This window comes from Phacochoerus africanus, chromosome 11 (assembly GCF_016906955.1).
Source record: "Phacochoerus africanus isolate WHEZ1 chromosome 11, ROS_Pafr_v1, whole genome shotgun sequence".
In the NCBI taxonomy this organism is placed as follows: Eukaryota; Metazoa; Chordata; class Mammalia; order Artiodactyla; family Suidae; genus Phacochoerus; species Phacochoerus africanus.
Window position 1 is genome coordinate 9,409,343 of NC_062554.1, and position 14,206 is coordinate 9,423,548.

Sequence of the window (14,206 nt, forward strand, 5' to 3'; positions counted from 1 at the left end):
ATATGCTTTCTCAACATCTTTCCGTTCCGTTGGCCTTGGGCATTTCGGGCAGATTCTACCCTTTTGTGTGTGTTTGAGAATCTTTGTGGATTTTATTTGTTCATCTTCCTCGTGGGAGCAGAGTTTTCAACAGTGTATTGTGTGTTTTATTCAGAAGCAGCCAGTCTTTGGCATGATGCTTCATGTTAACAACGGGCGGTGGAAACGGAGGAGAAACCCCAAACCACTCGCTGTTGCATCTGTTTGGTCCTCACCCCATAAATCACGGGGTTGAGCATCGGGGGCACCACCACGTAGAGGGTGGCTACTAGGATGCGGATGTGATGAGGGATGGTTTCACCCCCAAAGTGATGGGCAAAGAACGAGAAGAATGCTGGGGCGTAGAACAGAAGGATGCCACAGACGTGGGACCCACATGTGTTCAGGGCTTTGAACCGGGCAGGCCAGGAGGGTATCCGAAACACGGCGCAAAGGATCATCGTGTAGGACGTCACGATGAGCACGACATCCAGCCCTGTGGACAGCAGGGCCACGGTCAGGCCGTAGACGATGTTGACGCGGATGCTGTCACATGCCAATCTGGCGATGCCCATGTGCTCACAGTAGGAATGGGCAATGACGTTTCTCCCGCAGTATGCAAGTCGATGTACCAGGAAGATGAACGGGAAGCATATGACGGCGCTCCTGACCACGGCTGCCGTGCCAATCTTCCCAGTGACGGAGGTGGTTAAGATTGTGGTGTATCTCAGTGGGTGACAGATGGCCACATAGCGGTCGAATGCCATGGCCAGGAGAATAGCAGACTCTAACACAAAGAGGAAATGTATGACAAACATCTGGGTTACACAGCTGCCAAAGGATATTCCCATGGAGTGGAACCAGAAGATGGCCAGCATCTTGGGGGCCGTGGCTGTGGAGAGCAGGACATCCGCTAGGGCCAGCATGGACAGGAAGAGGTACATGGGCTCCTGGAGCCGACGCTCGGTCACGACCAGGAAGACCAAGAGGAGGTTGCCTACGACAGCCAGGATGTACATAAAGCAGATGGGGACGGAGAGCCAGGTGTGCACACCCGCCAGTCCTGGGATTCCGAGCAGGAGGTACCACACATCCTGAGGGCGGGTGTGATTGCCAAAGGGAAGAGCCATCTGGGGTGGCTTATTGCGGACCCAGGCCCTTTAAAGAAAGACGGCAGGGCTGACGGAGGATCCAGAAGCACCACCTGAGGGTGAAGGGTGTCTGGACAGATTTCTCTTTCGCTTATGTTCTCTGTGAAAATACTGCGAGATAGATTAACCTGAAATTACACTCCACAGAAAAAGTAAATTTTGATTCTTGAAAAAAAAAAAAAAAGTTAACCTGCATATGCATCAGAGCACCCTACATATATTAAGTTATTAAATCTTCGCAATAGCCTATTGAAAAGGCCTTTGCAATCATCCATGACACGGCTGCTATTATTATACCTAGAGTTGAAAAAAAAGCAATTCCCAGACTTTCTTCCTCTTCCCCTAGGCCCCTCAGGGTTCACAGTCTGGGTGAATTTGAAACCTCTGATTTTAACCAATACCACCGATAAAACTGAACTAGGTACAAAAACATATGATCGGATCTTTCATTGATCGCATCCCTGAGTAAAGCAGACACATTTGGAGTTAAATGACACTGCTTATGGAAGAGGGATGGAATTAGAGTTTGACCAAATTGACTTCAAGCGATATAGCACATAATGCCCTCTTCAGCACTGATGAACTATTGATGCTAAGCGGTATGCTAGCGTTGAGGATACATATGTCAATTCAATTGCTGCCTGCTTATCAACACATTCCTTAAAATTGTAGAATGAACACCAAAAACCTAAACTATGTGCAAAACCAAATTGAGTTGGTTTCTTAAATGAATATGCCTACCATGTAGTGATGGAAAAACTATTCTATCCCACTTCATCATTGATTGAAAATTAGACTGTATCCTTTGTATTTCTAAATGTCACCATGACAGCGATAACAGTGTTTTCTCATTATAAAGCCAGAGTCCATAGTCCTTCAAAAAAGAGGGGTTTTTTGGATTTGTTTATTTTTGTTCTTTATTGATCACAGTTTTTCTTTAGTTCCCCCCAAAAATGTGGATAGAAGCAAGGAAGATGCTGGGTTAAATTAAAAAGCAGGGCAGGAGATACAGCATTGGGTGGTGGTGGTGTGTGTGTGTGTGTGTGTGTGTGTGTGTGTGTTTGTACGTAACACATAGATAGAAGTATAGGTGTAGACCTAGACATAAAAATAGTGGATGACAAGTGGCTCCCATCCTCCCTCCCTCCTTATTCTCATATAAAAGCTTAAATTTAAGATAAATGAATTTAAGACAAATTTAAGATAAATCGAAATGGTATGTGGGCTTTAAAAATGATGACTTCTTCATCCCTTGATTCTACTGCAGTTCAGTATATTAATTATTGCACAGTATAGTTTTACTGCCTTTACTTTTATTTTATGAAGTATTCAACATCCTGACCTCTTATTTTACGTAATTGAAATGTTTGGATTCCATTTTTTGAGTTATCGTTTAGAACGTATAATACTCAAATAGTCAGTCCATTATGCCTTTCCCTAATTGTTGTGATTCTTTACAAATACTGTAATAAAACTGAGATGCTTAAGTCTGTGGATCTATTTTAATTACTGAAACCAGTTTAACATACAGCTGAAATGATGCCTCAAAATTTCTTTAAATGAGGTTTTTATGTTTCAGAGAGCGCGAGAAAAGATTGATTTGGGAGCATGCCTGGCTCAGATCTATTACAGAACCGTGTATGTTTGTGAAGTGTAGTTGTGGGGAGGGGGCTTGGAGTGAGTGGTTTCATAAGGACATTAGGGTTGGGGGAGAGAAGAGCCTACATGATAGCAAGAAGCATAGACGTGAAGGCGGGAAGGAAAGAAAACAAATGTTGCCCATTTTCTTCCACCTGTTCCAGGGACCTTTGGAGACACCAGGGATCTGTTTCATTTTATTGGGTTTGGTTTTAACTGTAGCCTTGTTGCCTGTAGTGACTCATATGTAGGTCCCGGGGCAGCATCCTTCTCTGTTGTTACTGATGGCCGCGTCTGACTAAAGCATGAATGTATGCACACAGGCAGCATAACAAACAGTGTGATTCAAAGACCAAGGACTGCTTAGAACTGGATTCAAATACTGGTTAAGTCATATTCTGACTACGGCTATTAAAAACGACTTAATTTGGAGCTTAGTTTTCATTTGTAAAATACCTGTAAACAAACGTCAATATAAAATGTGACTCAATTCTGAAGTTAGTATTTTAGGATGGCTGTTACATAACTCAGATATATTTCTATCCCAAGAAGAGATGAAAGTGGGTCACTTGTGAAAATACCTTCATTAAGATCAAAATAATTGTTATTTGGACAAGTTTAATTCTCTGGACTTCAGGCTCATGATCCACTAAACCGATATGAATCGGTTTATGGTACCCACAAAGGTTAGGACTCACTTTCTTATATGATGCATGTAATATCAATGAATAGTTTTCACCCCGACTCTGTCTTCCTTTTACTTTTAAAATGTGCAGGCAGTTTAGCAGAGTAATGGAATTTGGGCTTAGAAATGGAGATTTCTTCTTGTCACATCGCTGGTGTACCATCTTTGCTAAATACGAAAGGGAGTTAAACTCTCTGGGTTTCAGCTTCTTAATCTGTCTCGCCCAGTACCTGGCATATCTTACACATTCCGTGAATTCCATAGGGAAAAACCATGCGTATATTCGTGTATATATACACACACACATTATCTTTAATTACTAAACTTGCTCAACTGCTGAGCCTTTTGTTTTATTTATTTTATTTTGCATTGTTGTGCCATGCCTGCAGCATGTGAAGGTTGATCCTGGCCAAGGATCAAACCTGTGCCAAGTCATCACAGTGACAACGGCAGATCCTTCACCCACTGCACCCTAGGAGAACTCCTACTGAGCCTTGCTTTTAACTACTGGTTTATAAGTTTAAATATCGAAGGGCAACATGCAGATCTTCATGTAAAAAAAGAGACAATTGCATAAACACATTCTAAAAGGAAAAAAAAAAAGATGCCCTTTGCAGAGGACCTGTTTAGTAAAAAGAACACAAACTGCAATTGCAGATCACATCCAGCGAAAGCCATATGCAATACCTCATAGGTCAAGGTTGAGAAAAATGCAAGATGTTTAAGTTCTAGGAAGACTGAGCAACCTCTGCAGTGTCCTGACTTTTTTTTTCCTGCTGTGTTTCTACTCGGTTTACTTACCTGTATTTTCTAGGATCCTGAAGATATGTAACTGGTTTTAAGTAAAGAAAAAAATAAAAGCAAGGAGATGTCCTAAACACAAATAGGAAATCTGGACCTGTCTATTTATATCTCCTTCTAGGCACCTCTCAGACCCGAGATCTTCAGCCCCAGAGGAGTGAATTTCACTCCTCTCGCTGAAAGAGACAGCGGTGAGCTGCCTCTGGTACATAGTCCTCAGGGAGAGCACTGATGTTCTCTCTCCCTTTAAAGCTGTGCGGTTTCTCCTCTGGCTGGCACTCTTGGAGCCCCCAGTTAATACATACTTTGAGTTAAATATTCTCATTTCCTTTACATGGTAGAGACTCATGCTACTACAGTGATATCTTATGTCCATGGAGATATCTGCAAATTTAAGCTGTCAATGTCTCTTATAGGAGAATTGCATGCTTCCTAGAAGGCACCTAACGCTGGATTCTGTCACCTTATTTACCTTGACATTTTAAGGCTCCTTGGCGTCCGTCTTCTCCACTGGTCACACCGTAGGGCTAGTCAGCATTGAAGGGGTCCAGATTGCCCTCAGCTACCATAGAGAGCCCCTTTATCCTTCAAGAGATACATTAATGAGGTCGATGAGGGATCCAGATGGAGAATAGAAGAGGTGAAAACAAATTCCTTTCTAAAAGGGATTCAATACTGACTCCATGCCACTGAAAGGTATTTGAGGAGGAAGGTGCTTTCTCATTGACTTCATTCAAGGGAGTTTTCCAGATACTCATGATTTGCTGGCATTCAGCAAGGACTTTCTGGAAACCTTTTTAACTTATATTGGTGTAACTTTCCTATCAACATGATGACTCGCCATCTGCTGACCTTATTTGGATGATCAGTGCTAAGCTAGTGCCCAGATCACCCAATCAGTTTCCTAGACATTCTGTGCTCACTGGCTGAGAGAGGCTGAATCCTACTGACTCAAGAGTGAGGCCTGTTTGCAAAGAGAGACGCTCAGTGTTCCATGCTTTTCAAGTACTTTCCATCCAAAGGTCTTGAAGCCATAACTGATGGTTACTTGGATAGTTTCTCCTTGTGGTCTTGGATATAAAATGGTAGCAGCACTTATCTGCCCACCTATCCTTAGTTGAGGACCACAGGTTCTCAACTCTGCAGCACTCTTCTTTGTGTATAATACAGCCATCAGGATAGACCTATCGAGGGACTCCCATCCTCGATCCTCGGCACACACTCAAATGTTTCCGGAAAAGGGAGGAGTTTCATGTTTTAATCCATGAACCACGGGGACTCTTGGTTCCTGCAGCACAAAGTAGCCAGCACTGACATGTAGCACCACAATGAGGGGATGAGGCCGAGTCTTGTTGAGATCCTAAGAGGAAACTAAGTCCATGAGATCTTTGAATCGAGCGCAGAATGAAAGATGTGTAATAAATACAATAAATGAAATGAAGTTGCTGTTTCCAGTATTTCGTTATCCAAGATAAGAATGAAAGTTGCTGCCCAGGCTCTTAATGTGACATTTCTGATGGTGTGGGGGTTGAGGAAGGCTAGAAGAATCCTTTAGCAGCTAGACTAGGGTTAAATGGAGACTCATTTCATAAAGATCTTCTTGAAGAAGAAGCATTTAGATGTCATGATTACCTGACTATAAGTAGAGAAAGTGATAAGTGTGTCCTTATGAATCTCAAATGGAAAAATAACTTACGTAACCCCCTACTAGTCTTCAGCCTCTAATTTTAAGTTGGATTTGAACTTTCCTTTGGGGTTAAGTCCAGCCACAGTTGGTTAAAAAATGAGTTTTTGAATTGGACTGTAGCCTTCAACCTGAATTCTGCCCCTAACTATGATGCAATTTGTGGGGTTTCTTCTTTTTCTTTTTTCATTTTTTTTTTTTTGCATTTCCTCTGCTTTTGTTTCCACATGTCTGCCATGTAGAAAATACCCCTGATAATCGCTTCATATATTTGTTCTGTTAATTAAATGATCTTACTCTCTATAAAGCACTTAGAATACTATACTGTATAAAGGCCTTCTCCAATGAATTTATGATTGTAATGACTGGTGTTTTTGAACTTTAAATTGGGCTAAACGGTTTTTAATATTAGGCCTTGCGAAATTTATTGTGGGGCTATTAAGTACAGTCTATGGTCAGAGTATTTGAGTTTGAAATGTCAAAATAATCGTTGCCTTCCTATGTCCTTTCAATTAAAAAATAACTCTGTTGTGAGAATTAACGGATCATGGCCAGGGAGAGCAGACTTGGGGTTAATGGGGGGGGGGCAGTGGGAGGCCTGTTGGAGGGAGTGGGATGGGTGGGCATTTGGGGGATTTGGGGGATGCAAACTGTTATATTTGGAATGGATGGGCGACAGGACCCTACTGTACAGCACAGGGAAATGTGTGTGATTGGGTCCCATTGCTGTACCACAAAACTCGAAGAAACATTGTCAATAAGGTATCCTTTACTTTTAGAAAAAGTTTGCAGAATTGCTTAAAATGATGTGTAGTTATTCTCGCATGTCTTCCTCTCCTGCATGCTATCACCAAGTGTCAGATACCATGTGGGTCAGGAGCATACACATAAATTGGATGTGATCTACCGAGATGAAGTAGTTACATAAATTGAAAGTGACGGGTAGTGTTGCAGGTGTTGTGGGAGCTTTTAGGAGCAGGGTATGAGAAAAGAATGACAATGGCCAACGTTCCTGTATTCCCGTACACACCTACCTAAGTTCTAAAAGCTGGACAGCAGTTAGACCAGCAAAAAATCACCCATGTTTTTATACAGAGTAGAAGGAACGGTGTCCAGAATACTCAAGAAGCCCATTTTCTATAGACAGTCAAGTAATTTAAAGCACCCTGAAAACAAGCAATGTATAATGCATGAAGATGCCAGACTAGTGTTTAGACTTAGAATGCTAAGATTTGGCAATTTTGAAAAGTAGGACATACATAAGAAATACCAAGCAGTAAAACATGAAAATACATTTTCCTTCTCATGAGACTTTCTGTAAGACTGAATATTGGAGTGAGTAAGAACTAATAGAGAGGGGGGATCATAACTGGAGTTGTTGCTTTCCTTTGTTTTGTTTTTGAGAGACAATGCCTAGGACTTTGCTTGAGTAGGAACTGGTACAGGCCATCATGAGAAGCAAATGAGTACATTTCTGGGTCATTCAAGTGTGTGACTCATGGTGAGCTTTTCTGAATTGAGGTTATTTTCAAGAACAGTGCTCAAAATTGGTTTCTGTTGATATAACATTCATTGCATAGACTACTGAAAGAATAGGTCAGGAGATTCCTATGTAGCACTTGGCCAGAGTCACAAATTACTTCTGTTTTGCCCCATTTTCATTTGAGAGATAGATGATCAGAGAGAGAGAGAGATCGATTTTTGCTTTTTTTGCTCCAAATCATTTATGATTAAGTTGAAGACATGGTGCTTCTTTCTTCCTAAGTAATTCTACCTGTATTTACGAAGGAAAGTGATATTCTTTTGTGTAAATGTTCTGCGATACCCCAGACCCTCAGAATGTTTCGTATATTTTAATGATTTTTATTTTGTCCACTATACTCGATGTAGAGTGTTCTGTCAATTACTCCTGCACAGCAACGTGGCCCCGTCGTACATATATACACACATTTTTTTTTCTCACATCGTCCTCCATCGTGTTCCACCAAAAGTGACTGGATGTAACTCCTTGTACTGTACAGCAGGGTCTCATTGCTGATCCCCTGTGAATGCAGGAGTCTGCATCTCTTGACCCCAGACTCCGAGTCCATCCCACTGCTTCCGCCTCCCTTTGGCACCCACAAGTCTGTTCGTCCAGTGCCTGTGTTTCTTTTCTGTGGGAAGGTTCATTTGTGCCATGTATTAGATTCCAGATAGAAGTGACAACATATGGTATTTGGCTTTCTCTTTCGGACGTACTTTACTCAGGATGAGAGTCTCTGGTCCCATCCCTGTTGCTGCAAGTGGCATTATTTTGCTCTTTTTAATGCCTGCACAGTACTGCACTGTGTAGATATGCCACATCTTCTTAATCCATTTATCTGTGGATGGACATTCAGGGTTGTTTCCGTGTCTTGGCTGCGTGAATAACGGTGTAATGAACATAGGGGTGCATGTATGTTTCTCAGTGAAAGTTTTGTCGGATATTTGCCCAGGAGTGGGATTGCTGGGTCATATGGTAACATCAGAACTGTTAATCCTGAGGTAATACTCTAAGCTAATTGGCAGTTCAAAGTCACAGTTGGATAAGAGTCCAAAGATTACTTCTAGCGACACTTTGTTGTTGCCCAGCATCCAACACAGGACCGCACGGTGACTTAACAGGGACGGATCTTCAGAGTTCTTTCATCTGCCGCAGCTCCTCTGTATTTCTTTTGCTTCCTTATGTTTTTTTGTTTGCTTGTTTGGCTTTGTTTCTGTGCAGTTATTTACCTTACATTTTTAGATGTTTTCGTTGAATCCTAACATATGTAAAAATGCTATGTGATATGACTTATTAAATACCTTTCACAAGGTAGACTAAATGTGTAACTGTCTTATTGAGAAACATAACATTTCTCAACCCTGAACCAACCCTCCCCCTTCTCCTTGATAGTCATTAATTCTTCAAGGATTGCATTAATCCTGAATGTTTTCTTAAATCCTTAAAATGAGTTGTGTCTTGAAAGAGCTGAAACTCTACAGTATACACTACAGAATATGTCTGTGGGGAGGAGTTGCTACAAAGCAAGAGAAGTGGCGGCAGCCACCTGTGAGGGAAGATGAGTCATTCTTGATGACTACAGAATATAGGGAAATGGTGGAATGGGCAGCTTAGCAGATGGAGCCTTGTTCCTTGGATTTCACCTGTTCAGAGCTACGAAGATCATGAGATTTGGCCAATGTAGACGCATTCATTGTGGAGACAAATGAAAAGTAAAGCACAATGATTCAAAATCTATGGGTTACAGCAGAGCATTCAAAGAAGGAAGTTCATAGCAACACAAGCATTCTTCAGGAAACAAGACAAATCTCAGATAAACACCCTCATCTTCCACCTTAGAAAATAGTAAAATAAAAAAAAGAAAACCCAAAGTTAGTAGAATGAAGGAAATAATAAAGATCACGGCAGAAATAAATGAAATAGAGACTTCCAAAACGACTAAACCAAGAAAAAAATCAGTGAAACTAGCTGCTGTTCTTTGGAAAAAATAAACAAAATTTATAAACTGATTGACACACTCACAAGAAAAAAGAATGGAACCCAAATCGATAAAATCAGGAATGAAAAAGGAGAGGTCCTAACCAATGCCACAAAAGCACAAAGCATCGTTAGAGATTGTGATGCACGATTATGCACCAATGAAATGGAAAACCTAGAAGAAAGGAAGAAACTCCTACAAGTATACACTTTCCTGAGACTGAACTGGCAAGCAAATGGAAAATATGAACAGATCAATTGCTGGTCATGCAATGGACTCAGTAATCAACCATTCTCCACAAACAAAAGTCCAAGACCAGATGGCTTCGTGATGAATTCCTTCAACCATTTAGAGAAGATCGAACACCTCTCCTTCTCAGACTGCAAGGTACATCCATGTATATCACTCATACAGAGAATCTGTTGAAGAGGAAAAGAGGGAGCCAGAGAAAAATGTTCAAATATGCCACACCTTGATCAGAGCTCAGTATGGGAAGAAATAGAAATGGCCACCAGAGTTGGTCGTTCTGAGAAATGACGGAAGTTACAGAAATGGCTTCATTTAAACAGATCTGAGTAATGACCCTGCAGGAGAGTTAGATGGGAAAATGTAGCACATGATCACTTACGGGTAGGAACATGTTCTTTCCCGAAGTGCTTCAGTAAAAGGAAGGGTCAGAAGAGTACTTATGCAGATAGAGCTCTCCTGGCACAGGAACATGTCTATGTTTAAGAGGACGTTAATGGTTTGCAAAGAAGGGCAGCTCAAAAAGAACACCACTATGGAAAGAAACCTTGTGTATATTATGAATGTATCTGCACTGAGGCTGTGGGAAAGGAGAAAAGCACAGCCAGGAGATTTCGGCAACTAGTACAAATGACATCTGGGACATTCGGTGCAGATGAGCTTCAGAGAGCCTCAGTTAAAATCGTTTGGGTCCCTTGTGGTTTTCCTTAGGGGCTAATAAATCCTCTAAGTCCCTCTTCTTCACCTGCTCATCAGGGAACCCTGAGATTGGTGCCTAGCAGCTTTCTTCTCCAATTGGAGCTCCCTAAATTGATGCTGTGTCTCCGAATACCACAGCCAGTGCTGTGCCTTCTGTCTGAGGATGGACATGCCACCGTGACCTCAGGCAGACGTGCAGAAGGTGGAGCGTGTCTGTCTCGCGGAGGCAAAAGAGATGCCTGAAAGCCGATGCTGGAGGTGTCCACCCATGGGCACACGGTCCCAGCGCCAAATGGATTGGAGTTGCTGACTTTCACTGGGTTCTGCTACCGAGGTGCAGGGACAGAAGAGGGCACGCGGCCCACGGAATGCAAGGAAGTGAGGCTGACCTCCCAGGAGAAGAGCTATTGAGTGATACGTGGTGAGTGATAGGCAAAGGAAGAACTAAGATTACTCTTCGGGAGTCAGGTAGGAGCAGACCCGATTCCAGCAACAACTGGCAAGTAATTCTCGGTGTCCCCGAGTGGAATCCTATGCGTTTTCATTACCAGTTTTTACAATACTAGGTAACTCCATCTCAAAAGCCCTGCACTCAGTGATGTGCTCTCAACCTGCCATCCCGCTACCTGTACCTGGCGGTGAATGCTCCCAAGTCATCTTCTGACCCCTTAAGAGAGTCAGACAATGTGGTCTTTCTTCAAGGTTCCTCTTCTAACTCTGCCCCTCTTGGAAGAGGAAAACCTCTACTGCTCTTAGGAAGAGGCCATGGCCCATGAATTGCAGCATCATCGAATTAAGCTCTGGGGAGAAACTGGTGGAAATCAAAGTCCTTATTTAACTGACTCGTCTGTCCTAAATATATGTCAACCAGCCCAGCCTTCTGTCTTAGAATGACTCCTGTTGACTATATTCAATCATGTAAGGATTAAAGCACCATAAATCCCAGCTGCTTCCTGCATCATCGGCTTGTTTGGTGGACATGCAGTGAACAGCTAGCGGATCATTAGCTTACAGGCACAAAGCCACACTCTGGAGAGTTTACAAAACAAGAAAATAACCTAACTCTATGTTTCACATAATCATACCCATTTCTCCGGTGTATAGCTTTAGCATCTTGATTCAAAATGTGTCATTTTTTAAAAAGTACTAAGTTTGGTCAGAAAGGAAGTTTCATGAAAAGCATAAGAGTGGAGGTGTTAAGGAAAAAAACAGTAGTCCGTGAATTGAGAAAGGATTCAATTGTCGTCAGTTGCTCTGGAGCCCTGTACTGAGTCATCTCAGGTCTACCACGATCGGCTCTGCCTTCATGTCTCTTTTTCTACATGTGACTCCTTTTAGGGAGCCTGTCCTTTGGGGGAGCCTGTCCCTGGGCCCTCTATTCTCTATTAACGTCTTCTGTCTCAGCTCATAAAATGATTGCAGTGTTCTCTTGATCTGTACTTCATTCAGAGTGAATGAGACGACATTGGCTGAGTCGCATGCTCATTGTAGCTCTGAACAGTTTAAATCCAAGAAACCAGGCTCCATCTGGCCAAGTCACCCACGTCGCTGTTCTCCCATAGTCTACAGCCACCCAGCATGAGTCCTCTAACCTCATGTGTCACTGCTGCCCATTCTCTTGCTTCTTAGCGATTCCTCGACTCTGGATATTCTGTAGTGTGTATTATGGCATTCCAGCTATTTTAAGACACAACTAGTTTGAAGGGTTACAGCTGTGAAATGTGCATGAAAAATGAAGTGCAATTTTACTAGACATGTAAAAATTAGTAAAAACCGTTACCCATGCTCTCCAAAATAGGTGGATTTGAATGATCTTCTCTAAAGTTCTCCCTTCACGTGCTTTTGAAAGAACATCTATCCATACAAATAGATACGTAGACAGACAGACAGACAGACAGAGGGAACTCTTGGGTGTCCACCTTTCTATCTTTATTTTATCTTTTCTCCCAATACACTACCGAAGTCTGAGAAATTGCGAGTCCAAACCCACAGTTCGTGAGTGAAAGACAACAGGAACTAATAGAGCCCTAAGGTCCCTGGCTATGGGAGATGGAGAGATTGAACAGAGACTCACTCATATTCAAAGGAGATTTACAAAGGCAACAAGCAAGTCTCTTTTGTCCTCAGGTCCAGAAAAGCATAACGGAAGTCAGCAGTTACTCCCTTGCCCAGGTGTTTGGCTTGTTCTGATGCAGGTGGCTCGCCCTGCACATGCCGTCTTGAGTACTGTGTGTGTGGACGCGCTTCCTGAGAATGGTGAAGTATCTCTGAGGATCTGTCTTTTCCTTTCGTTCTGTGAATGGAGTGGATGGTATAATCGTAGAGTGCAACAAAATTCTGACACTATGATGGCTTTCAATAAACCTAGAAAGTAGAAGAAGAAGAGTAGCCCTGACGACCTTCTTTTGGTTCCATCAGGAGGTCCAAGGACACTATGTCCATTTCCAACATCACGATCCTCACGCCCTCTGTGTTGACACTGATAGGGATCCCAGGCCTGGAGTCTGTGCAGAGCTGGATCGGGATTCCACTCTGTGCCATGTATCTCACTGCTGTGCTGGGAAATTCCTGGCTTCTGAGCATCATCAGGTCAGAACGCAGCCTCCGTGAGCCCATGTACATGTTCCTGGGCATGCTGGGAGCCACGGATATCGCACTTAGTACCAGCGTTGTGCCCAAGATGCTTGGGATCTTCTGGTTTCATGTCTCAGAGATTTATTTTGATGCCTGCTTGCTCCAGATGTGGCTCATCCACACATTTCAGGGCATCGAGTCAGGCATCCTGCTGGCCATGGCCCTGGACCGCTATGTGGCCATCTGTTGTCCCCTGAGACATGCTGCCATCTTTACCCAGCAGCTAGTCACTCAGATTGGGGCTGCGGTAACACTCAGGGCTGCCATTCTTGTAGCCCCCTGCCTCGTCCTGATAAAGTGTCGACTGCACCTTTATCATACCACTGTCATCTCCCACTCCTACTGTGAGCACATGGCCATTGTGAAGCTGGCTGCAGAAAACGTCCGAGTCAACAAAATCTATGGTCTGTTTGTGGCATTCACTGTTGCAGGGTGTGACCTCACCGTCATCACTCTGTCCTATGTCCAAATATTCGTGGCAGTGTTCCGTCTGCCCCAGAAGGAGGCCAGGCTGAAAGCGGTCCACACTTGCGTCCCTCACATCTGCGTCTTCCTGCAGCTCTACCTCCTCGCTTTCTTCTCCTTCTTCACACACAGGTTTGGGGGGCGCATCCCCCCTTACATCCACATCCTCGTCTCCAGCATCTACTTGGTGGTCCCTCCGTGCCTCAATCCGCTTGTCTATGGGGCAAAGACCAAGCAGATCCGCATCCATGTGACAAAAATGTTCCGTTCGTGAAAGTGACCAGGATTAGTACTGTTCTGCTCTCCTTTTTGTCTAATAGTAACCATCTTTCCAAAGAAAAATAAGCTACAGAAATCACGTTGTTTGAGATCTTTGAGGTTTCTATGTAACTGCTTTCCGAGAAGCTGGTTTTCATAGTTTCGTAGCCCCTGAGGCCAATCAATGGGTTTCTGGATTCTCACTGAGAAACTAGACTGAGAATCACAGAAAGAGGAATATAGTGCACGTGTACTGCTTCCTTTTCTCTGTGGTTTTTTCATCCTAGGTTGAGCTATCTTCTTTGAGAGTCCTCCACGAGTTCCTATTGTGGCTCAGAGGTGATGAACCTGACTAGTATCCATGTGGACGCGGGTTCCATCCCTGGCCTCCCTCAGTGAGTTAGGGATCTGGCCTTGCCGTGAGTTG

General features: G+C 43.2%; 2 protein-coding genes across 3 annotated transcripts; one reads left to right on the forward strand and one right to left on the reverse strand.

Moving 5' to 3' along the window:
* Positions 1–185: 185 nt before the first annotated feature.
* LOC125112010 (olfactory receptor 52Z1-like) lies at positions 186–10,931 on the reverse strand. 2 transcript variants are annotated; one of them, XM_047754240.1, is made up of 2 exons: positions 10,920–10,931; positions 186–1,112 (listed from the first exon to the last, which is right to left on the reverse strand). In XM_047754240.1, the coding sequence occupies exon 2, from the start codon at positions 1,035–1,037 to the stop codon at positions 186–188; it is 852 nt and encodes a 283-aa protein (XP_047610196.1). In that variant the 5' UTR covers positions 1,038–1,112; positions 10,920–10,931. The 2 variants fall into 2 exon arrangements, with proteins under 2 accessions (XP_047610196.1, XP_047610197.1); XM_047754241.1 differs by lacking the exon at positions 10,920–10,931 and adding an exon at positions 2,168–2,184 and having other exon boundaries at positions 186–1,092.
* Positions 10,932–12,856: 1,925 nt separating this feature from the next.
* LOC125111900 (olfactory receptor 52A1-like) lies at positions 12,857–13,795 on the forward strand. Its single transcript, XM_047754049.1, has one exon. It carries the CDS (start codon positions 12,857–12,859, stop codon positions 13,793–13,795), a length of 939 nt encoding a protein of 312 aa, XP_047610005.1.
* Positions 13,796–14,206: the final 411 nt, after the last annotated feature.